This window comes from Camarhynchus parvulus, chromosome 3 (genome assembly GCF_901933205.1).
Source record: "Camarhynchus parvulus chromosome 3, STF_HiC, whole genome shotgun sequence".
Classification (NCBI taxonomy): domain Eukaryota; kingdom Metazoa; phylum Chordata; class Aves; order Passeriformes; family Thraupidae; genus Camarhynchus; species Camarhynchus parvulus.
In genome coordinates this window covers 75520539-75547532 of record NC_044573.1, presented here as the reverse complement: position 1 = coordinate 75547532, position 26994 = coordinate 75520539, and the positions used below count along the sequence as shown (strand labels likewise).

Here is a 26994-nt window from a genome sequence, read left to right as displayed (position 1 = left end):
TTCAGTTTTAGAGTGACACTAAACACAAACTCCTCAAGATCCTGAACAAGAATGGTCAGAAAATCTAAAACTGGATTTACCAACCTGAGAACAAAACCTGCAGGCCAAAATGCTTCACTGTAAAGTATTGAAATATCTTCTACAGGATATCTCAAGGTTTTCTTGCTGGAGGTGTGCATGTTGTTTGTCCACATCTACTGATTACCACTTATATTACCTTCTTTAATTTTTTTCCTTTCTTTCCTCTGCAACTTCAATATAGTTGCTTTACTAGTCTGGGGCTCTTGGGACTGCCAACATGAGCGAACAGAATTAAGGCAATATAGCTGAATGATAGAAACTGGAATTTGGAATGTATGCTAATACATGGATGATATAACCTTCCATAAACACTGAAAGACAGCTGGGACTAGCAAACACAAAAGATAAGTTAACAATCTGAAGAATTAAAGCATTGTTAAAAGTCTCATTACAAATTCTGTGCAATGGGGAAGTAAGGCTGACATTTGAGCCATTTTCACAGTCAGTAAAAGCTGGTAAAACAAAGCAGATCCCAAGAGGACAAACAAAAAGCTTTTCAACATGGGAACAGCCAACACAGTCATCCTTGGAGGTTTTCCAGACCCAACTGAATGTAGGCTGGAGCAACCTACTCCAGCCATAAAGGCATCCTGCCTTAGGCAGGAGGTTACATTACCCTAGAGATTGTTTCCAATGTCCTCTGGATCTTATAACATACAATGTTTCTGTACATTATTACATCAAAATTAGAACACAAGATTAGGCAAAAGATGCACAGACTAGTTTTAAGAGGGTCTGTAAACACGAAACATCAAACCCTTCGGGTAATGCAGTGTAATAAACAGTGCCCTTGTTAAAAAACCTCTGAAAACAACAAAAAAAATTGTTCTGTCTTAATAAAACAGAAAGGCATTTAGAATCAGTCCCTGGTAAAATTACAGAGCTTATTTTGTGAGATATTTGAGAACACCTGAAAGACAATGCAGTCACTGCTCACAGCCAGCATGCCTTCACGAGAGCAAAGTCCTGCTTATCCAACCAATATTCTTTTAAGACAAAGTAACCCACCTTGAAAGGATGAGCATTGGATTTCAGTGAAGTTTTTGATACTCTCTCTTCTACAGGAGATATCTCTACAGGATCCTTCTGGACAAAAAGTCCAGCACACAGCTGAATAAACACATCATGGGATGGGTGAGCAACTGGCTCGTGTCAGTCACAAAGGGTGACAGTGAATGAGGGGACATCAGACTTGTCACTAGTGGGGTTCCACAGGGCTCCATCCTCAGCCCTAAGCTCCTCAACATCTTCATAAATCACCTAGATGAAGGACTGGAAGGGATACTGAGCAAGTTCAGAGATGAAGCAAAGCTGAGAGGAGCTGCTGACTCCCTTGAAGGCAGAGACTTTGACAAATCAAGAGGGATGGGCAATCAGCAACCATCTGAAGTTCAGCAGAAAAATGGATGGATTCAGCAACTGAGATGGGGCAACCCTAGCTGGACAGACAGACTGGGGAATGAGAGGCTGGACAGCAGTGCCACAGAAAGGGACCTGGGGGTCCTGGTTGATGGCAAGTTCAAACTGAACCAGCAGTGCCCTGGCAGCCAGGAGAGCCATCCCTGTCCTGGGGGCATCAGGGACAGCATGGCCAGCTGGGCAAGGGAGGGGATTGTCCTGCTCTGCTCTGCACTGGGGCAGCCTCACCTCCTGTGCTGGGGCCAGTTTTGGGTGCCACGATATAAGAAATGCTTTAAACTACTGCAGAGTGTCCAAAGGTGGCCACAAAGATGGTGAAGGGCCCTGAGGGGAAGCTGTGTGAGGAGTGGCTGAGGTCACTTGGTCTGTTCAGCCTGGAGGAGACTGAGGGCAGAGCTCACTGCAGTTACAGCTTCCTGGTGAGGGGAAGAGGAGGGGCAGGCACTGATCTCTGCTCTGTGGTGACATGACAGGACCCGAGGGAACGGCCTGAAGCTGTGTCAGGGGAGGTTTAGATCAAATATTAGGAAAAGGTTCTTCACCCAGAGGGTGGCTGGGCACTGGAACAGGCTCCCCAGGGAAGTGGCCACAGCAGCAACCTGACGGAGCTCAAGGAGCATTTTGACACTGCTCTCAGGCACATGGTCCTGTGCAGAGCCAGGAGTTGGACTCAAGGATGCTTGTGGGCCCCTTCCAACTCAGCATATTCTGTGATTCTGCAAATATACAAATTTATGCAATTTTTCATAACTCAGGAAAAATGTAACTAAATACTTTGAAAGTACAGTCACAATGGTATCAACAAATGTTCAGGATTTAAGATGGGGCTTCCCAAATGGTGGAGAAAAATATCTCTTAGACTTTAGCTCGTCCTCATGAATAAACATCACTAAGGAGAGACACGAATTTCAGAAAAGCAGCTGAAGAAGTAAATATTTATCTGCCTGAATGGCTCAAAGAAATAGGACATTAAATGCAAAATATTTTATTTATTGCAAACAAAAGCTGTGATAACAACATTGCACAATACTGAATTTTAAGGTTTTGAAATTCTCAGAAATCACTCTTGTGACTTTTTTTGCTCTATATATATCTTTATATTTTTACATTAGTTTTACATTATGACAAGAGTAAATTACTTACAGAAATTAAGATAAATTGTATATAGCCTGCCACCTTACTAATGTTTCATTTATATGTAACTGAGTGTAACCATTTAACTTTGATCTGAAAGGGTGATCAGATTCATTGGTTTGCTAATCATACAACAGAATGATACAGTCTGCACCAATAGTTTTTTAAACAATTAGAAGTATATGGGAATTTACTGTGTGCTGCGTGTTTTCTACAAAGTGTAGGTAATAACTCACTTTGTTACTTTACTAGAGCAACAATTTCTCCCTTTTGTGTAAGATCTCCAGCAGACAAATGCATAAGTTCAACATTTTCAGATCCAGTGCTGAACAGCTTGGAGGGCAGTAGTGAAAGTCCTGAGTGCAGGATGGGTCCCTCGATGAGCCATCAGGAGAGACCCGGCCTCTGCACTGAACCCTGCTTCCTTAAGCTGCTGTGCAATTTCCTCCACATCCCAGCCCCCCTGCCCCTGGTTAGCCAGGAGGTGATCAATGAGGCGTGGGCAGAAGGCAGTGGACATGCACTTCACCACCAGCTTGGCGTTGAGGAGCAAGGAGAGTATTTCAGCATCACAAGTGGAATCATCAACCTGCAAAGAAAGAGAAATTCAAAGTAATTAACAATTAATTACCAGATACAGCCATCAGCCAGAACGTGTCACGATGGTTCTAACTGCACAGTGTGACCTTCAAAGTGAGAGGAGTATTCCCCACAGATTACCTACAAGGATACAGGCTTTGCATATGTCAGAATATGTAAAGGTATGTCTTTAACACTCTACCACATTAATATAAATATCTGACCTGCACAAAGTTAAGGAATAAGAATGCTTAACAGCCTGGGATTACACCAGCTTTATAGACTTTTCCCAGGTTTTCAGTCCCAGTGCAGCACAGATCACACCATTTAGCTCCATATCAAGAATGACAATCTGAGGAAGGTCAGAGCAGAGTATATTAAATTTTGGTCACTTTATATTAATATATTACATTACATTTCACATGTTAATATGACAGGCAACATTCACAGACTCAATCAGCACCCACAGCAAGGATAAGATTTTCAAAAGAATGTAACATATTGAAAGATGTGAAACAGAGCTGCTACCTCTGAAGACATCCTGGATGCCACAAAAACTGTGGTTACTTGATATATGAGAACATAATACTCTCTGGAGAATCTTGTCTGTCTAGATTTACAAATAACACTATAGAATACTTTAAAATCTATTTCAGTTAATTTTGATATGTCCTTTCCTGGTTTCTTTGAAATACAGTGCTGTGTTAATTTAGCACTTAATGAAGCACAATTGAACAACAACATAAAAAAAGGGACCCCACCCAGAGGGACCTTGACAAGCTTGAGAGGTGGCCCTAAGCAATCTTCATGAAATTCAACAAGTCCTAGTGCATGGACCTGAATCTGGGTTGGTGCAATCCCAAGCACAAGTACAGGCTGAGCAGCGAATGGATCGAGTGCAGCCTGAGGAGAAGCACCTGGGGATGCTGGTGGACAAGAATTCCAACATGACCCATCCATGTGCTCTCACATCCCAGAAAGCCAATCAATCCTATCCTATGCTGCATCCCAAGCAGTGTGGGCAGCAGGGCATGGGAAGGGATTCTGTCCCTTTGCCCTCCCAACCTGGAGTGCTGCATTCAGCTCTGAGATCCCCAACATGAAGACATGGACATTTTGAAAAGAGTGCAGAGGAGGCCACCAGGATGCTCAGAGGGCTGGAGCATCTCTCCTATGAGGATAGAGTGAGATGTTAAGTCTGGAGACATTAAGGCCCTGGAGACACCTCATACCACCTTCCAGTACCTAAAAGGGGCTACCAGAGAGCTGGAGAGGGACTTCTTACAAGGGCAAGGGGTGACTGGACAAGGAGGAATGATGAAATTGTAAAAGAGCAGGTTTGGATTAGGTATTAGCAATAAATTCTTTATTGTGAGGGTGGCAAGGCACTAGCATAGATTGTCCAGAGAAGCTACAGGTGTCCCATTCCTGGGAATGTTTCAAGGTCAGATTGGATGGAGCTTCAAGCTACCTGGTCTAGTAGCTTGAAGGATTGGAACAAGATGACCTCTAAGCTCCCTTCCAACCCAAACCATTCTGTGATTCTGTGATAAAAACAGGACCAGAGGAGGGCTAGACAATAGTTTTCAATTAGTGCACCTTATTAAGTTACAAATAAACTAATCAAATTATGGTACATTTACAAAACCACCTCCCAGTTTAAAAGGAAAAAGAAAATTGCCTGATTACTTTCTGCCTAATTTCCTATAAAAATTATGTGCCAACATACATGATTGGTACCAGGGTACCAGCAAGTAATAAACACCCTATGGTAAGTTATTTAGCACCCTTGAAGAGCAATTCAACTGCTACACAGGACATGACTACTGCACAAAGGGAGACTGGCAGATTTACAGTTGTAATCAAGCCATTTTTAAACTAATTAGCACAGACAGTTCAGTTTACAAAACAGTTCTAAGAACTGCAGGGATGTCCAGCCTTTAGGCTATCCCATCGTAGTCTTCAATTGTTTAGTAACTGCCAAAAGTCAATGAGAGAAATGTTTTCCTGTTGAAGACAGGCTGATAATTAAATAAAATGGGTCAACAGACAGCTGAACATGAGCCAGAGTGTGCCCAGGTGGCCACGAAGGCCAGTGGCATCCTGGCCTGGATCAGCAATAGAGTGGCCAGCAGGACCAGGGCAGGGATTGTCCCCTGCACTCGGCACTGGTGAGGCCACACCTCAAATCCCGTGGCCAGTTCCGCACCTCGCACTTACAAGAAAGACACTGAGGTGCTGGAGCACATCCAGAGAAGGGCAATGGGCTGGGGAAGGGTCTGGAGACATATGAGGAGCTGCTGAAGGATCTAGGAGTGCTTATCTTGGAGAAAAGGAGACTCAGGGGAAATCTGAATTTCCCCTGAATTCAGGGGAATTATTGTTCTCTACAACTGCCTGAAAGGAAGTTACAGTCAGATGGGGGTCAGCCTGTTCTCCTAATTAACATGTGACAGAACAGGAGGAAGCATCCTCAGGTCATGCCAGGGGAGGTTTACATTGGATATTAGCAAAACATTTCTTTATGGAAAGAGTTGTCAAGCATTGGAACAGGCTGCCCAGGGAAGTGCTTGAGACTTGGTTTAGAGAGGACTTTGCAGTGCTGAGTTAACAGCTGGACTTGGTGAGACTTCACAGGTATTTTCTAACCTAAACAATTCTGATGCCAAAATTTCTAGTGTTGGCATCTTGCAGCACACCATGGAGCACACTAAGCCATTATCCAAACAGCTGCCATCTCTTCTGAAATGGGACTGAAGGGATATTCTCTCACACCTTGAAGCTCTGTGTGGTCTATTCTTAACTTGTGTGTAGAATGAGACTTTACACAGGGCGTCACTGTTTGATTTTATGAACATAAAATGCAAATAAGGAATTACAGTAGTGAGATTGAGAGCAGATGCAAGGTTTAATTTAAATTTTTATGCTACTATTCAGTTAAGAAAAACTGCTATAGATTAGTGTGATTTTATATACCAGAAATGTACAAAATTGAGAGAGACAAATCTGAAAGAAGACTGTTCCTAGCATAGACCATTGCTATAGACCATCTGAGCTATACTACAGGGATGAAGATACCCATGCAACCCACAAGCAGAGAAACCTGTCTGCACTCACAAAGAAATGAGATCAGTGTGGTTTCCCATGTAACAACACAGCTCACAAAAAGGTTCTTGGGTTGTGCCCCACAGCTCATCCTTAGACCCAAACAGATCAGTAGGTTTAAATTGATTAACATTTCCCATTTTCTGACTTGCAAACTGTCTGAAGACCTGGTAAGGAAGAGGAAACTTTTGTAATTTAGTTGTGTCCAGGCAACACATGTTGGCAACCAGACCCTGTGAATGCATTTTGCGCAGTTAAGGCCACTGTCTGTTCCACCATTCTTTGGGAAGTCATGTGGGGTCTGGCAAATGTGGGAAGAACACAGAGACACCAACGTTTAATGAGAATTGCATTTAAAAATAGGCAGCAAAGAAAGCTCAATTGACTAATTTACCAGTTTTACAGCTCCAGATCATGCCAATTTTGGGGGTATCAATTGCACATATAAAGGCATTTCTAGTCATTAGTTTAAATAAAAACAACAACTTACAGAGATTGTAAATGAATTGATACATGTTTACAAACCTTAATTGAGACACTTTATACACTGAACAGCTCTGTTTAAATAGAACTGTAAGATTTTTTTTTAATTAAATCATTGTAAATGTAGCTTAAGACTACATTTATTTAAAATTAATTTTAAATCAGAACAACAAGCATTAAAGTAAAAAAAAACCTACTAAAACAATATAAGAGGCAAACACAGAAAGCATATATTTTTAAAGAACTACACCACAGAGAGTATAGTAAGTTTTTTATGCAAGAAATTGCTCAGCAAAAGTATGACTCTCCAATCTAAAAAAAGAGACAGCTTCAAGGGCATAGGGCAGATAGCAACATCACCAAAATTATAAAGGGATTAATTTAAAACATTATCTTATTAAGAAAGTAAAAAATATAAAGCATCAGATTAACTAGTGGGATCAGATTACGAGAAAATTTAAAAATAGGCTTTTTTCGCTCTTGAATTCTCTGTCAAATGATACTTCAAGATGTAAAAGCTCATCCAAATCTAAGAAGAAATTGCACAAAACCAAGAAAAGAAAACCACTGGCAATTACTTAGCAGATACATACAGCTGAAAATAACCAAAAGTTTGGAAAGTAGTATTTCAGAGAAAGAAATACTGTACATCTGCCCCATTCTTACTCCTCACTAGACTTGTAATTCTTCCATCTGTTCAAGCCAGGATGCTGTTCCAGATGGCATTTTGATCCTCAAAATGTTACATTTTAAAAAATATTAATGGAAATCAACCTCCAGAATTATTTTTGCTTGCCATACATACCAAATACTAGCCTACAGTAGATACAGACTCCTAAACACACTACATTTTCATTTTCAAAATCATACTTTTGAGTCTGTAAGACAGTAAAACCCAGCAAGTAAAAAACAACCACCTTACTATCCCAGTTTTAAAAGCTGTTTTTTCTAGGCAGCTGTTTTTTCTTGACAGCTCCGTCAAGATCTTACTAATGAATCACTTCTGATCTGCCTGCAGATGCAGAGCCCTTGCTATCCCAAGACCCTAACTAGTCCATAAAACTAAGACTATTGCTAGTCACAGAATCACTGTTCCAGTGATATGGAATGCAGCTGACTGCAGTTTAAAGAGGTCTCAGAGGTGCAGGTTATCTTCTGCACAAATTAACACCCAACCACTTTCCATATTGTGTGAATAAACTATGACCCACAATAATGACAGAATCAGTGTGTATATATAAGAGAAACATCATTATATGCCTATCTAGAACTCCATGCTAAGGGTGATAATTTTTTCATTACAGTAAAATCTGGAAGGTTTAAATGGGAGCAGCTTTCATTTTTCATATCCATCTCTCCTTCAGGAGAATTTATCAGCGTAGATTTAGCATGATGCCTACACAATGTCCATGGTTACGAGTAAAAGATCTAATGGGGATAATTACATTAAGGAGAACTGACTTTTTTCCCCTTGGCTTTCCTATTTAGGTATTGGTTAATATCTACTTCCAAGCACTGAGGTGTAGGCATTCAAGTGGTACCTCTGCCCTTATGAGAGCACTTGGAAGTACTGCATCCAGGTGTGGAGCCTCCAGCACAAGACATGGACTTGTTGGAATGGGTCCAGAGAAGGTGATGAAGACAGTCTTAGGAGCACCTCTCCTATGAAGATTAGCTGACAGAGTTGGGGTTTTCAGCCTGGAGAAGAAAAGGCTCTGGGGAAGACCATACAACAGCCTTTCAGTACAACAGAGCTGAAGAGGGATGTTTTACAAGAGTATGGAGTGTTAGGACAAGAGGAAATACCTAATCTAAACCAATCCCCTTACTTTAAATGGTTTAGATTGGATACCAGGAAGAAATTCTTCACTGTGAGGGTGGAACAGGTTGCCCAGAAAAGTTGTAGATGCCCCAGCCCTGGAAGTGTTCTAGGCCAGGATAGCTTTAAGCAGCCTGGTCTAGTGGAAGGTGTCTCTGCCCATGCAGGGTTTGGAACTAGATGATCCAGTTCCCCATCAGCACTGTTTGCACAGGCATCCAGAGGCTCTGGCATTACCAACAAGCATAATTTCACCCATAATTTCTGCATCAGAAAACCCATAAGTTATGAAAGGGAAGGGCTGCTGATGACCTAACAGCAGTAAAGAACTGAAACCGCTGTTTCCCAGAGTATTCCCTTCTCCAATACTATTTGAGATGAAAATGCTTTTCTTTTTATTCATTCCTGGAGTACAGATATATAGAACAAATAAATAAGGGGAAGAGAAACAAGTGACATAAAAAAATGCTGGAAAAATAAACTGGAGAAAGATATTTTATCATAATCACCATTAGCTTATAATTTAACTATTTTTTTAAAGATTAAGCCCCATTAAGTGAATAGCCATAAATGGCATACACTGGAGAACACTAGAAATTCCATTATTCCACACAAAATGTGTGATTGTTCATGTTAAATGTTTCAGTAGAACATGTTATGAAGGTAGATTCAGTACTTCATCACTGAAATTATAACATGCAAATAAAGCTGAAGTATTTTTTCAGACTACAGCATTTTTCTTGTTCCACTTTCTATTAAAGTATTGATTGAACAAGTATTTGCACTGCTTATATTAACCACCACTTGTTAGCTGTTTTAACATTATAGGTACGAACAGGCAATAGAGTATTTACTTGCTCTCTCAGATGTATAAAAATCAGTTTTCATCTCTGAAAATGCACAATGCACAGACAACACTGAAATCCCTCTCAAAAACAATCTGACTTTTAAGGGCTCTATTGGCAGTAATAAGATTATTTAGGTAAACTGTGTTTTTAGATTACTCACACAGTACACAACATAGGGGAAGAACAGTTATTTCTGTTACTCAGAAAAGACAAGTGGCAGTTCATTTAAAGATACACAATAAAAAGAGGGGTCTGCAATTTCAAAAAAGCTTACGCAAAAACTTGGTTGGTTTATTACAGGCAAAAGCTGCACAATTTCTAGTATCAGCACTTCAGCATCATCCTTAACTGTAAACATCCATAAAGCTGTCAGCAGCATACAACAAATGGCTAACTAATACATCCTATCAGCAAGCAAGTGCTGTATTTTTCTCACAGGCATGTTTGGGAGCTGTGTTAGCACTGGATTGGGGAATCAATAGCCATGATTCCCCTCTGCCAGATGTTATTTGTCTGTTTCCTGTTTAATGTAAGCAGAAATGGCCTTCCTATGAAAATTTAATTTAGAATTTGACAAAAAGCATTAACTGCCTGAACACTGTTTTTTAAAAAGCAAAAAGTATGCATAGAAAATGACACTGAATAAACAACATTGGCATAGCTAAGTAATATATGCCCTTTCAGTACAACAGCAAACAATGTAATCATAAGAGATGCATATAAAACAAGGAGTAAGAGGTACTTTTTATACAATATAGGAACAGCTTTTACATTTAGCACAGCACTCTTCTGTACTAGCTGCTTTTCTAACTCTGTCACATTCCAGGTACTGGCTAAGCTCTATGCCTGGTGTAATAAAGTCAACAGTTAAATCTTCGTTGACTTAAAGTAAAACATTAGACCAAAGCTAACTGCTTCAAAAATTCTAGGTTATTCAGCACTATTGCAGAACTATATGCCCAAATTAATTCTGAATTTAGAAGGAAAAACCAGAAACAACTTATCAAGCTGCCACCTGTAAAAGAAAGCCAAAAAACCCCAAAATTATCTTGGGCATGCACAGGTATACAAAATGCTTTATACCAGCAAGAAGCTAATAAGGTTCCTGGCCCTAAAGCTCCAATATAATGTAATCAGCCTAGAGTGTAGGAAAGCTGTAGCACATTAGAAAGAAATGGCCAGTTTCAAGAGCAATACAATTAGTACCCATTCAGTAAGTGTTACTGCACAGCATTATGCTTTAAAAATAGTTAAATAAAATGTATTTGGACTTATTCCTACTGACAAGCTTCAGAATTAGTCAAAGAAGTCAATTTTAAAAGGCTAACAAGAACACAGATGAGAAAGTACATGCATATATCAGATTATCCGATTTATGCTTGTTTTTCAATGAGATCATTGTTTAAAAGTTATCAAAAAGCCTTGTTTTGTAGAAATAAAATCTAAAATTGCAGGTGGTAAAAGAAAACAATCAATATACTATTGTTTTGGTGGTTAATATTTATATAATTGTTTTGTAAAAACTCAGAAAATTTGTGGTTAGGAGACTAAATTTCATCCTTTTAGGCGTTCATTCTTATTTGCTGAAAAGCAAATGTACAGGGAAAAGACAGTTATGTAATGTTATATAGCAACTGACATCTGCATTAATTTCTTCCAGTTCTTGCCCAAAGAAAAAGACAGTGTTTAGATTTCTTCTCCAGAAACTTTGGCATCAAGTCTGTTTAGAATGGCAGGAAAGTCCCCAAACATACCACCACATCAAAACCAGTGACATAACAGCTCTCCAAGTGTATATAAACACATGCCACATTTGTCAGAAACAAGCTGAGTCATCTGACATACTTTATCGCTTACAAAACCCCAAAGTGAGAGAATATGAACACAGAGGTAACAGTCTACTTCATGTATCAGAATAGTTTCTGTTCCACCACATTGACATAAAACAGCACACCAAGTATTTAAAGGAAGTGCTAAGAGGTTTAATCACTCAAGTATGTACAAAAGCTCTTACCAGCCCTGTGTTACTGCTCACTGTGGACACAATAGCTGTGCAAAACCTTAACAATGGTAAGTGTCTCAGCAGTCTCTGCTTACTACACCAAGATAAAAGAGCTAACTTATTATCTCAGCCTCTGAAAGGTGGTTCATTCAAGTGTTCATACCTTAGCAACAGCTGTTATCTGCTCCAGTGCCACAGCATGAAGGTCTTGGTCTTTGCTTTCTACCAGCAGTTTCAGGGATGGCAGCAGGAGGGACTGGTTAAGCAGCAGCAAACATAATTCTTTTATACACTGAAATAAAAAGTAAGTTCTCTCAGTGTGATCTCTGAAGATAATAACATCATTATTCACAAAAAAATTTATGAAAACCTTTTATGTCAAATACAAAAACCACACTTCCACAACAAATGAACTCCCCATTGGAAACAAATCCTTGGAAACTAGAAAGAACAAATTTTAAAAATGTAGAATACTGGTTAAAGTGCAACATTTGTTAGAATAAGACAAGGGAGGTACTGAATCACCATTACAACCAGGAGTTTTACTGAAACATAACAGCAGTCCCACAGCTCTCTGTGGGACTAACATATTTGTGCTTACTGAAATACTGCAAAACACAGGAAGAAATGCTGACAGACACCTGCGACAAATCTGTAACTCAAACATGCAATCAGAAAAGCAGAACAAAATAAAGAGGAAATAACAGCACATGCCAGAGTTGAATAATGTTTCTGTTGCAAATAGCTTCAAAATTTTATACAGTATTTTACACAAAATTAAGGTTTAGCAAATTAAGTTTCTGCCATTCATCTAGTTTCCTATATCTGATAATACACCATAAATTTAGTATCACACGACTTCAAGATAAAACTGTCCAGAAAATACCTTCTAAAATAAGGTGTTTTATACCTTTATTTATAAGATATTTTTTATAAAACATCCCTCAACAAATCTATTGTGCACTTCCAAAACTTTACCTTGTCCCTTAGTTAAACAACTAAACAACACGTCCCACACGTGAGCTGTTTTATTTTCCTCAATATTGTACTGATTTGTCCATTTATATGTCAAAAAGTATTTCAACCTAGAAATTAAATTATAAATCAAATTATAACTTCTCTTTCCCTTTTTGTCATTTCTGAGAATTTAGGTTGCTTGTCACAACCACTTCTGAATGAGGTCCATCAGAGATGTCCCATTTTCCAAGGCACCTTACACTAGGGACTCTGGATATTTTATGGTAGTTACATTTCAAATGGTATCCATCTCTTAAGAGATGCTCTCTGTTTCACTCTAACAATTTGAGAGCAATTGTCAAAGGAGCTCATCAACTAAATATTAAGCTAAGAGAATGCAAGTCATGTATTTTTTATGTCTTTTGAACTTTAATGATAACTGTAACAATTTAATGACCAAGATGATCCACACATTTAGTAGCACAGTTTCAGCAGCTGTGAGCCTAAAAGCCTAATTATTATTTGAAGATGAGGAGACATTAAATACTCCAAATGTAATGTACTGCACAGATACATGGCTTTGCTTGGGACAGGGAGCTCTCTGGCTGTACTTGCTCAGTCTTTTCTAAATTTACACCTTCAAGAAAAACAGCCTAGAAGGATATATTTCATCACAGTAAGCTCTGAGTCACTACGGCAAGCCTTGTTATCTTACTCAGACTTGTTCTTTTAAACTCATATTCACTGCTGCTACTGATTGTTGATACTCAGAATCACACAATATACTGAGTTGGAAGGGACCCACAAGTATCACCAAAGTCCAGCTCCTGGCACTGCACAGGACCATCCCCCAGAGTCACAGCACATGCCTGAGAGCAGTGTCAAATGCTTCATAAACTCTGTCAATCTTGGTGCTGTGACCACTTCCCTGGGGAGCCTGTTCCAGTGCCCACCACCCCTGGCGAAAGAACCTTTTCCTAATATCCAACCTAAATCCCCTGACAAAACTTCAGGCCATTTCCTCAGGTCCTGTCACTGTCACCACAGAGCAGAGATCAGTGCCTGCCCCTCCTCTTCCCCTCCCAAGGAAGCTGTAACTGCAGTGAGCTCTGCCCTCAGCCTCCTCCAGGCTGAACAGACCAAGTGACCTCAGCCATTCCTCACATGGCTTCCCCTCCAGGCCCTTCACCATCCTCATGGCCCTCCCTTGGACTTTCTCTAATACTTTAATGTATTGTGGCAAACAAAACTGCTCCAGTGCAGGGCAGAGCAGGACAATCCCCTCCCTTGCCCAGCTGGCCATGCTGTCCCTGATGCCCCCAGGACAGGGATGGCTCTCCTGGCTGCCAGGGCACTGCTGGCTCCGTTTGAACTTGCCATCAACCAGGACCACCAGGTCCCTTTCTGTAGTGCTGCTCTTCAGCCTCTCATTGCGCAGTCGGTAAACCAAGGCTTGCCCCATCCCAGGTGCAGAATCCAGCACTTTCCCTTGTTAAAGTCCACACAGTTGGTGATTGCACATCCCTGTGATTTTTCCAGGTCTCTCTGATGGGCCTCTCTATCCTTGCGGAAGTCAACAGCTCCTCCCAATTTAGTGGAATGGGCTTGTTGTGAATGATATTATGTGGATCAAGGAATAAGAAGACTAAATAAATACATTAAGCTTTGTCTGAGCATTCATATGCTTATTAAACTTCTGGTAATTTCATACTCCAATAGATTTTTTTTGAGCTGCATACCTGCCATTCCAGCAAAGTTACTGAATGAAAAGTCATGGATTCACTCTACACTGCTTCTTTTCTTGAAAATGTGTATTCACAGCAATATTGAGAAAAATAAATTCTGAGAGTCATAAAATACATAATATGAGCAAAACAGCAATTTTATCATGCTTGGTAACATTTCCCTCTCAAAAACAGCGGGACAAATAGAATAACTTTCTGCCTGATGGTAGCATGTCTAGCAGACATACTAAGTCTTAACTATCACACCCAAGTACAGAAGAAGCCATAATCTCTTCTGAAGAATGACGACACATTCTAATAACTGCATTTTTTTTTCCACAGGAAGAGAGTGGACAGCTTGCCAGCCATGGAAGACTGTCCAAACAGTGCAAGTATCAGCTTGTATCACTGCCACTAATGACTACAGGGCTGCTCTGGACAGGAATTGAAAACCCAAGCCCAGGAAAGAAGGCATCACCCACAGCACTTCTCAGAGCAACGTTAAGTGGGTTTCTGTTCTGCAGTGAGCACTTGAAAGCATTCAAATATCTGCTGCCTGCCATGAGAGGCACTGCTTAGGGGGGATTTGATGTTATCTGTGAGTTCAAAGGGAAGGCCCAATTCAAAATCTGAATTACCATGATTTAGTTGAAACTTTTGTATGACAACTTTTGTCTTCTCTCTAGTTATGTAGCTATCAGTGGCTCACTGTGACATCAGCAAGGCAAATAAACCATATGTCATAGGAGTCTGTTTTGGGTCCAGTATTATTCAGTATTTTCATGGATGGCTTGAAGGGCCAGATAATGAGTACAAACGGCATTATGTCTGGAGAGGCTAAAAACAGACTGAAAAGCAGCATTTAAATTTAACATTATATGAAGAAAATTAGCAGACACAACTCTGTATGGGCAAAATCACACAATCTAAAATAATATATAAACCCCAGGAAAAACTAGCTACAAAAATTAGAAAAAAAGGAGACCAACTGTCTGCTGTATTATTCTAGGAAGTAAGTATCTCAGCCTCTAGGACACCAGGGTCATTACAGATAAGGGACTAGATGCATTCTCCCATGTTAACTGACACATGACCCATAGGCTGAGAGAAGAACATGAGATATTCAGAGGAGTCACATTTTCAACAATTACGGGGTGGAGAAGGATTTATCCCCCTCTAAAGATATGAATCAGGCAGTGCAGATGTTGGACAGTCCAAGCATGCATCTTCCAGGCAAATAAAACAATACTTTCTTCCACAAAAAGGAATGGAGGTATCTATCCATTGAATAATGCAAATTAAAACCCTAAACAATCAAACAACCCTAAAAAATACCACCCTGCAAAGCAAACACAGAACAATTAAAGCTATGGAACTATTCAAAAGACATTTAAAAAGTACTTGGCTTAAAAAGCTAAATAGATAGTAGGAATGGAATGAAATAAGTGGAATGAAAAAAAGAGTTAAATCCTTCATGACTATATCCAAAGATGTTTTTTCTAACTTCTAGACCACAAGAATTGAAGTTATATGTGTTTTCCATTACAATCTTTGAACTTGGCAAGGTTGTAATGGGGGAGAACTTGAATGGCAAATGTTTTTCACGATAATTAACTGGTTTCAGTTTTTAGAATTCTATCATTCCAGATTTGTCATCTTAATCTGTCTATATACTGAAATGTCAAATCATCTAAACAGGTTGTCAGTGATCGCATTTTCACCTTAGTCAGTCACATAACTGCAAACCTGTCATTTGAGCACCTCAGTACTGTAGCCATACATACAAATAAATTACTTAAATTCATACATGCCATTCCTCCTCTTCCCAAGAAGTGACTTACAGGAATACAGCCTGTGTTTGTAGGTAACTGTACAACTACACATTTTAGTGCAACTCCTTGTCACTGCACAGCATTCTAGCCATAAAAAGGTATTTTACATCAGTAAGGATGTTTAAACCTTGAAGATTGGAATAACTTCTTATCTGTACCTGTATAGTCATACCTACATGGTGAGCTCTTTCAACAGGGTGTGCCATTAAAAAAAAAAGAAAAAAAAAAGGATGGCATCTCCAACCAAAGCTGTCTACCAATACCAAAATTCTGTTTAAACAGTGACTTGCCATGGAGATCATGGAGAACTTTACTCAACTAAGAGAAATTCAAACCATGACCCTCCTTGAGCAGAACTCTTGGTGAACTGACTGCTGTATGACAGTGACACTCACAGGGATTTTTCTCCCTTGGTCATTGAGGTGAGGCAGAACATTCTACTTCAACAAAGTTCAGCTACTCCTATGCACACTAAGATTGTGAGTTTACAAGCTATAATGCATCATTTCACCACCTTACAAAGACAAGTTACATATAATTATACTAGTCCCAGGGACCTGCCTTCCACCAAAGAGTTTTGGAGGGATTAGTAAATGTACTTATCATTTCAGTTTACTGCCACCTTCTGGAATCACATTTTACAAAGATTTCAGAACTTGACTCAGATGAGTGTGTTGGATTAGGAAAAAAAACCAACCAAACAACAAACAAAAACCCACACACCCACCTGTCTGTATTTTAAACAGAATGTGTTGTTTTTATTCTGCTTTTCTTCCTAACATCAGCTGCTTTCTATTACAGACAGTGACTGCATAAAGATAATTATGCAAGATTAATCAGCCTACTAAAAATATGCACGACTACTCTGAAATTGTGTGAAGTTTATTAAGAACTTCTCCAGTCTGTCTTCATTAATATACAGTACTTACATACAAAACACTTCAATAATTTTATACTTAGGAGATGTTTGTATTGAAGTATGCATAATACTTAGGGAAGACAAGTTAGAATATCATAGTTACTAGTTAGCAATTACTTGTATACTAAGGTTTTTCTCAATCACCATGTTTTACAGGGGTTCCTCACTAAATCTTTAAGGATTTATTGGTAAGAGAATTACTGATAATTTAAGTAATAATTTTTGCGATACTGATTTAAATGATAATAGATTATTAAAGCCTTTCTACAAATACATTACAGAATAATTTATACTGAAACAGACTTACAAGATCAGCTAATCCAACCAGCCTCCAACTTGAAGCAAATCCAACAATATCAAACTGCCTGTGATCCAGTCAAGACCTAAATACCTACAAAGGTAGATTCGCCCTGTCTCTTCTAGGCATCCACCCATTCTAATATTTCACTACTTTAAAGATGAAAAATGTTGTCCTTGGGTGCAATGAGAGTTTTTGATGATGTAACATGTCTCTACTGCCTCCTGTCCTATAACTGAGCATGTCTGAAAAGAGACTGACTAATTCCTCCCCTTGTTTCCTCATTTGACTACTTAAACACATGATCTCCCATAGTCATCTCTTCTCAAGACAGACTGAATCCAGTTCTCAGCCTCTCTGTTAGCTCTCCATTGGACTTGATCCAGTACAGCAACATCTTACCTGAAGCTGAGACCTTGAAACAAGACTCATAAACATGACACCCAAAGTTAAAACTTACCTTGACAGGGAGCATATGCTTTGTCTCATACAAAGAACGGCAAATTTTCAAAATTTCATTTCCTGTCTTCTCCTTTTCCTCAGGTGGGCACTTCTGCAGCATAAAAGTCCCCAATTTCACCCAGGGATTATCATCTGTGCATGATCTGCCCAGTAAAAAAAGAGATGTATATAGAATATAAATATACATATAGCATTTTCTGTAGGTTGTTCCTTGTGTGTGACTTAAAAGCACAACTTCATGAAAGAAAGATGAAAGTATTGAGACAAGTCACTGTCCATAATGCCACCACTCTTTCAATACAACAAAGAAATTTAAATTACATGGAATTATGACATGCTTATTGCAAACCCTGAGGAATTAGACACCAGAAGAAGACTGATCAAATTAGAATAGCACAGGATCTTGTCCTGGCTTTACACCAGCTGATTTCCCAAGCACAGTGGTATCGAGGGAGGGGTGACAGGAATCCAGCATTCCTAATTTTGTTTGCTTTGATCACATTCTAACAACTTCTGTTTCTCAAGTATCTGTCTCTTGCTTCTGAGAGGAAAATATATAGCCAGATTCACATTTTAATTTTCAGGTCCAATGAGTATAGACAAAATTAAACTTTTCTCCACAGCCCATCCAAAAAGGGTAAGGAAGTGAAGTTACTTGCATCTGAACTGTGCTAGTAGATATGGATACAGTTACATTTGTTTTACATATTTAAAATGTTCTTCTAATTCCTCACAGAACCTCATGCTATGTCACCATTACAGAATCAGACATAAACAGATGGCAGACAGTAGATACAAGTAAATTTCATCATGCAGGATAGCAAACACAGTGTTTACTGTGAAGTTTTTTTCTGTTGCTGCAACATTTTTACATTTTTTCACCTATAGTCATTATTTGGTAGATCATGGAGATATTTTAGATACTTTTGTTAGGAACAGGAGTACTGGCTAGGAGTGGATGTAGTGACAGAAATGGGTAACAGACCACTTTTAACTGATAGCACAAAGCACAAGACTGGAACACACCTACACTACCATTTTTCTAATGTAAATTAAGTTGATGCATTTCAATTCCCACCTACAGTGGGCTAAAAGCATGCACAATTACAGCTTATATAATGATCGTATTAAGCCACAATAACACAAACTCTACGTTCATCTGTGCATAAACTTAAGAAGGCACAAGAGCTATTTTAAAAATCACCCCATCAATTTCTCTGGTCAGTAATCAGCATCCCAAAGACATGGTAAACTTTCCACTTTAGCTTAAAAAAAAAAAACAAGAACAAAAAAACCAACTCACAGCAGGACCAAAAGTGGCAATTTAGTATTATAATTTAGTGAAAATTAAGATACTTATTTAGTACATGTGACAAGAAGCAGTAAAGTGCTGTCAAAGTGCTGCTTTTCAAAGTTATTATTTTGCAGCAATTGTTAAAGCAACACATTAATATAACTGTAAATGGAGTCTGTTAAGAGAGTCTGCTGGATTGACATACCAAGTGCCTGACAGCTCTGGAGAGGACAACCACCAATATCTACTGTTTCATACATAAAAGCTCTCTCCTGCTCATTGTCCACTTCCAAAAGTACACACTGTAAACAAGTAAAGGCAGCCCCATACACAGCTGTCATTACAGCTGCCCAACAAGAAAACCAGACAGAGAAGCTAGGAGTGGGAAACTCTGAATGCAAATTAAATAGAAGTCATTGTCTTTCTTCCTTCTGACAACTTAATTGAGCCTTTCCATCAGTCACAGTCACTGTGCACAGAGCTGTCAGAAGTCTGTCTGGGAACAGCAGAGCTCCTCCTCTCCGCTCCTTTCAATGTGATGGGTCGAACCCCAAGATGCCAGATTATTCAGCAAACACAACATGAGGCACTGAATCTGTGAATCCCCAGTCATGGCAGAAGAAGGAAAAAATCCCTGAAACTCCATCTTTGCCGCTGGTTAAAGGGATAACTCCTGCTCTGTGATCCATTTCTTGCTTAGAGGCCCAGAGTCAAAATCAATTTCCATTTCTATAGCTGCTGCCCCCGGAGCACATTAAGAAAATCTCTAGGAATTTTCCATAAGAAGAAGGAAACAAAAAATCACAGTACAAAACACAAAAATAAATGGAAAGATGCAAGGCCATGAAGGCCTGCCGTATGCAAATTTATTTAAGTAAAGTATCAGATTATATAGTTTACATACATAAAGCTTTACTCATCACAATTCCTTATAACTCCTGTCCCCTATTAACAACTATCTGCTATCTCTAATTAAAACCAAAATTAAGTTACCAAAATCTGATACCAACAGGAAAAATTCAGTTTTCTTCTCTCCTGAATTTTACTTTAGTAACAGTAATTGTGAAAAAAAATTATTTCTCATAATGAAAAATGCAACTTCAAAACCACAGCGGAAACACCTTACATTTTTTTCCCCAACATCAAAAGAGGAAAAACCAGGATTAAGACTAAAAAAGTGAACTAAAGTACTGAGTCTCTAACACTGGGGTTATTTCAGTTCCAAAACACCTTATCAATATTTATAATAAATATAAAAAATGCCTTTTGAATGTAGGCAGCAAGTTCCAAAGGACTGCCGAGCTTCAGGTACTGTCAATAATTTTTTTAAGAAACACCTTTATGAAATGTTTAAAATGACATCTGACTATGAGCCATCTGGGTGGAGAAGCATGCATGCATAACAAGGGTATGAAAATAAAATTTTAAGAAGTGTACAGCTTTGAGTGCTGACTCAAACAACCAAGCTACCTCTCTGTTTTCTCACAGTAAACACAGCATATTATGACAAGAAGAGAATCATACTTGTGATAATAATTATTATTTTACCTGGAGTGTTTCAGAAAACAAGAACTCAAAAAACCATTATGCATGGACTTACTAACATAGAGGTTACAAAAATTAAAAGCCTAACAAAAACTCCCTCAAACCTTAGTTCTTTTATTTCTCCTTCCTTTTAAACCTTTTACAGAATGTAAATTGTGTTTTCCAGCTTTATATTCAATTCTAAGTATTAGATATTTACTGCTAGATTGAAAACCTAAATTCTAAGTATTTACATGTCTCACACTTAAATTCCCCAGCTCCTGTAAGGATTGTTACATTGGCTGGAAACAATAAGCAATAATGACCCTCCTTCTGAAGGAGAGGAGGAAAAAAAGAGTATAAACAAACAAGTTAATACATATAGTTTTAACTTCTTGATGCTTTCCTCTTTGCTCAAAAATTTGTTAATACAACTTGCTTTAAAATGAAATTGTTGAAAATACCACTAAGAAAACAGTTCCTGTTCTTTATGCCCAATCATCCTAAAGATAGGCTTTTCAGGAACACGTGCACATATACATTCATAAACCCCTAGGCTGCTAAGCATAGCTGAATGCTGTTAACGTAGAATTATGGAACAGGGGAGAAGAGGGAAGAACTGTGACTGTGTAATTGCCTAGGAGCCATAATAACTAGTTTAGATGCTAAAAGAGTTATGATACAGGTGACCTAAGTATTTGCAGAAATTTTCATTTCCAAGATTGATGAAGTTGAAGAGGTATCCCCCACTCTGAAATCTGATCCACAGTCAGTTGTGACTACACCTTATTTTTTTTCTTTCTTTCTGGTCTTCACTGTAGGAAGTCAGACTGAAGGAACATAACACCAAGAGGTAGATATAATAAGGTAGATATAATAATATAATTTTTTTATGTACTCTGTAACAGAACGGTAGACAAGAACTGCCCATATACAAGAAGGGCTCTCCTTTCACGAACTCTTTTGTCTTTCTGTTCAACACAAAGAAAACAGATTTTGCTAGTTGCAGCAGTATTTCTCTTGAGCTTTTGTTCTTTAAGTTTTAGATTTTTGTTATAGGTAGTGTTTAGATTATAAAAAAAAATTGACAGTTCCCACACACTGAGGCATCCAATTTTCAATTACAATCAAAACTGAAACTTAACATGGAAGTTGAAATATGAATTTGTGACAGATCCCACAGCAATCCCTGTAATCCTTAATGTACTGAAAACAATTTTTGGCTTGTAAAACTGTCACTAAAGAATTCAGGTTATTGCTTATCCAGAAATTCCAAACAAAGTGCAAGCTTGAATGTTAAAAACTTTTACAGATTACCTTGTAACCTACCAGTTCTCTACATAAACATAAGATAGTTACTTTTCAGAAAAAGATAAGCCTTAACTTTTCTGAAAAATCAATGCACATAAACACTTTATGTGTGGATGTAGTCCCCAAGTTAAAAAAGGTTGTAATCAATACACCTAAGTAATCCAAAATAAATACACTTAATAACTCTAACCTAACTACTGCCCGACATGGCTAGCCAAAAAAATTATTAATATTACTGCTCTCTGAAAGATACATGATCCTTGCCTCTTCCACATGAGTTTATTTGAATACTTATATCTTAAAAGTGATTAGTTAAAAAATTAGTTAAAAAATTTAACTGCTGTATTCTATACTTTCAAATTTCTTTAGAAAGTCACAGAAAAAACCCAAAGAACTGATAAAATATTTCATTGCCTATAGTCTGGATGTTCCAAATTACTACTTCCAGTTAATATCCACTTTATGGGTGCAATTCTGAAGTCTTCTAATTATTTTAGTCTTAAATTGGTTTGGATGCTTTATTCAGAGACAGAAATAACAAGTAGTGGTCCGGACAAGAGAAGGGCCATTTCATGGTACCATTACCCTCCCAGGCCTCCTGCAGACTGTCTGCCACATCCATCCGAACATCATCACCTTTCAGAGGCCTTTCTGCAAAGTGTAACTTTGAATATAAAGAACAGTCAGAACTTTCTGTTCTTTTTTTATGGACTCTGTTTATACTGCTAAAAACAAGAGCAAAACACGTAGCTTGAAATTATAAGTAGATAGAACACTGTCCTGTGCTACAGTTCAGGCAATAAAATGTTTTTCTGCCTTCCTTCATCACAGGCACTACATATGTGTATATACAGGTTTTACAAGAAACAGATTGATTCAACTCTGCTTTAAATAAACCATTTATTCTTCCCAGTATGACCCTTTCCAAGAGATGCACTCCTACCAGCCACTAACTATTCAGCTACTGGACTGAAAACAACATGATATCAAGCTAGACTTTGAACTCTTTTCTTAGATGGCTGTTTGAAGAAACACTCACCCATTGCTCCTGTCCATTGGCGGCCAAGCCTGAAGCAGCAGGACCAAGTGCTGAAACTCAGACAGACTCTGACTGGACTCCAGAAGTCCCAGGAAGAGATGGTATCTTTTTTCTTCATTTTCAATATCTGTTATCTCTACCTGAAAGAGACAAAAACCAAACAAACTAACTAAACCAGATTATTCTTTTACCCCTAGAAATCAATGATTCAAAAGCAATTGACAAACTGTCTGTGAAGAACATCACTGTTCCAAAATAATGCAGGAAACACAGTGAACGTGATTTCCCAGAAACCTATTTTCTTATCTCTCATTTTCAACTACATGCAAATAAAATGTGAGAACACAGAAGCTGTGGAATGACTTAGGTGGACATTCCTAGAACAATGTAATCTCACACAAGTACATTATTTGATTAGTTCAGAGGATCAGATCTCTGTCTTCTTCAAACAAACAAAAATTCCTTAAATTTCTTTTTCACAGTGTACAGACATATCCACACACATTTTCAAAGAATGGCTATGTCCAGTGCTTTCCTAATATGTACTACTCTCCCTCATCCACAAAAATTCAATAGTTTGATCTGAATTTACAGCACCTCATCTTTTCTCACCTAGAAAAGTGCCTTGAAAGATGGTTCTCAATTAATCTCCCCAGCAAAGCAATGCTTGCTAACAATACAGTATTTCTCTGCACTGGTGTTTGAACCCAAGGGAAAAAAAAAACCACTGCCCTATCAGCTCCCAGCCAATTCTGTCTTGGGACAAGCGCCTATCTCTGTTGCAAACCTGCAGCTTTTGCCTGGACTTGAATTCACTCCAGTTGATGACAGGTTCTTTTAAACATAATTAATGCCTGCAGTTTCATGGTAAAAATGTGCAAGGTAAAAGGTCTGACTGTCAAAGGAAGGTTGCTGTAAATGGGAACCAACTTGCTACTAAATAAGAAATAACTGCTGGTTGTAAGTTTGGATATCACACCAGGAGGGCTCTCATAAATGGAATAACAATTCGCTGCCTACCTGACAGACCCAAGTTTTTAGAGTTCAACAATTATTTGTTACAATAACAAAGTAGCTCCCTCTGTATTATTAACACATTCTAATGCTGAACTTTTCCTCCAGAGTCCAGAAACTTTCAGAATATCAAACACTTCAGCTTCATCTTATAATTCTGCTGAGGATACACAGCATTAAATGTTAACTTTTCTGTTTTAGCCCAAGTAGTTCTAAGACATCAAACACGGACAAAGTCTTCCTTAGTTCTACAGCTACTCTGAAAGATTTAAGATCGTATCCCAATCTCTTCAAAGTGGCTCTGATACATCAAGGGCAAATTTCCAAAAGAGGTTGGAAAACAAACATTACTGATGCATTTATTGAGTTGCCTACGTAATCTGTGACTTTAAAATATTTAGGGTTGAAAAACTGTTTGCTTCTGTCTCCAGAGTATATCTGAAAGCACCATACATTTCAGATAGTGAAAAAATGTTTCCTAGATCTGTCCACTTGAAATATTTTTCTTTACTGCAAATGTCACATAGCAGACATTAGTTACCCACTTGTAATATATATACTTGATAATATATAATACTAGATATTGAAACGGCAAGGTTGAAAAGAGAAAGGAGATAAACAAGAAAGGAAAAAAGAGACAGAAGACGTTAGCCTCTAAAGTTCCAAAAAATTTACCATCTTAGCAAGTTAAGTACTAGCTAGACAACAGAAGTTCTCACACTGCTTACCCATCCCCAAACCTCTTTCTCAGAAAACTAGCTCTTTATATACTGAAACCAAGTACATACCATTCTGGATGGCCCACTGAGTACATTTTACTATATCTTCAAAAACAGCACATTACTTCAAAATACAGACTAAATTTTAAGATCTTTCTAATGATAATCATAAAAATGGCAATAAATGGCAAAGACAGTATGAATACATAAGAAAAGCTATCAGAGAAAGTCCCCTACTAGTAGCAGAGAGCAGATCAGACATCCTACTCAATGTGAACTGAATTCCAGGAATTCTGCCTAATAATGCATCTTTACAGATTTTGGTTTACATTTTTTATGAGCTTAATGCATCTAGCACCATAATTTTGTGTTTTGGACAGCTGGATCCTTGGAACATGATTGCTCATGACAGAACACATGCTAATTCAATTGAAGTCAATCAGAAGAAATACCTTTCTATTCTCAAATAAGAGAGCATTTCTGCAGCACTTCTCTCTACAATGGCATTTTTTCAAGTCACCTATGTTTCTCAACAAGAGTAATAAAAATTAAGCGAACTTTCTATGGTGTTAATGATTTGTGTTTTTTAAGAAGACTAGAGAAAATTCACTCTTTATATGACATTTTAGATGCATGTCACTTCCCTTTAACATGAAACAAGAGAGATTTCAGTGACAGTTCCTTGCTAGAAGGAAGCAATACCTTGAAAAAGAACATAGGAATGAGGTTTTCATTTATATTTATTATGTGTCTGTATGTATATACATACATACATACATCTAGACAGATGGACTGATCTATATAAAACACACAGAGAGAACTTAAATTTTGCTCTGTATTACTGTCTTTGCTTTCTGAGTCTGAGGGAGACTACAGTGAGGAAGCAGACACCTCCCACAGCAGAAACAGAGCATGCTCTGTGTAAAAAAGTAGGAATTTCACCTTCACGAAGTGAAAGCTAGTTGAGATGAGTCGCTGTGGTTACTCAGGCCTCTTGTTTCTTTGTAAAAATAGATCTTAAAAAATCCACTTTTAATTGAACACTCTCTTTGTAGCAATTTTGGATGGTCTATTCAGATGACTCTGAATGTTGTAACACAGGGTATTGGGACAATACCACTCTGCTTCCCCTTCTTTTTTTTTAAAAACAAAACCCTGAAACATCTTTCTAAACCACTCCGAGGTTAATCATGCCAAGATAACCCACCATGAACTGCCTGGAGCCCTCTTAACACAAGTGCCTGTAAAGAACCTGTCAATAAACAGAATAATGAAGCCCATAGGTAGGCATGAACTTCAGAAGACCCCAAAGAAATATGAAAAACAAGTGGAATAAAAAAATCAAACAAACCACAAAACAACAAAAGCAAGGGAAAGGAAATCAGGGTTTTCAGTTTTAACAACAGATTTGCTCAATTCTGGCTTGATTGTCCTCAGTTTCAGGCAGTCTCTTTGGCAGTAGAACACAGCTGGCATCATGTTTCTCATTAAAAGGCTGCACAAATATTTACCACAATGGGAAAGACAATTAGGGGAATTAATTGTAGAAATTATCCTCATGATAGATTATAAAACAAAATACAAATTAAGTAAAGCCAAACCTTATGTTAAACTGTTAAAACACACAATTTCATTACTGAGGGACTACATATGTTCAGAATCAAGAATATACAAACATCTGCATATGTTAATGGTTCCTTCAAAAATCATACAGGAAATTCACAAAGCAAAATACTGGCTACACAAACAGCATGAGCTTGTCATAGCCTACAAGAGATTCAGTGCTGAATTAAAAACTCTGTGCACTTAAAATTTCTCTTCAAATAAATTCAACTTTTCTGCCTTATGATCAAATCTTTTGGACTTACCTTAAATCTTACAAGACTCTTTCCTCACAGATTAGATCCTATTAGATGCCCAAAATGTTGAAGGCGCTCAGTTTATCGACTTTCAATGCACTAAGTTTTGACTCATAATGTTATTCTACAGATTTGTTATTTGATTCATACTCATCACCTGTGGTATGGATGAAGGAGTCCAAATATGAAAAGTTGTCTCACAAGTTAGTTATGTAGCTTCTGGAAACCTAAAGTTTTATGAAAACTGTAAGATGATGCACTTGAAGAATGATGAAGTTTAATAAAACTGTGGAAATCACACATGACTGATAAAAAAAAGCCTTTGGCGTGGCAGAGAAGTGAGATAATGTACCAAACTAAAACACTGCATAATCAGTGGTTCAGTTTGGCACATTATCTCACTCCTGAAATCAAAGTTAAAACCAGTATTTACAGCAACTTTGGAATGTTGCTGTATCTGAACTGTGTTCTTAAGTTATAGATAGACACTAATGTAATCCTGGTCTCCTGATCCAACAGGACAGACACATCTGATAGACTTGTAAATGCTTTATTGCTAAAACTATTTAATT

General features: G+C 38.1%; 1 protein-coding gene across 1 annotated transcript in view; it reads right to left on the bottom strand.

The window, feature by feature from the left end:
• Positions 1 to 2441: 2441 nt before the first annotated feature.
• The window catches only part of NBAS (NBAS subunit of NRZ tethering complex), a 156322-nt gene continuing 131769 nt past the window's right edge, over positions 2442 to 26994 (bottom strand). Inside the window, exons 49-52 of the mRNA XM_030945947.1 lie at positions 22831 to 22970; positions 17661 to 17805; positions 11634 to 11762; positions 2442 to 3223 (exon numbers count right to left, since the gene is read on the bottom strand). Of these exons, the coding sequence (XP_030801807.1) occupies positions 2948 to 3223; positions 11634 to 11762; positions 17661 to 17805; positions 22831 to 22970 (690 nt within the window). The 3' untranslated portion in view covers positions 2442 to 2947. The remainder of the gene's footprint in view (positions 3224 to 11633; positions 11763 to 17660; positions 17806 to 22830; positions 22971 to 26994) is intronic.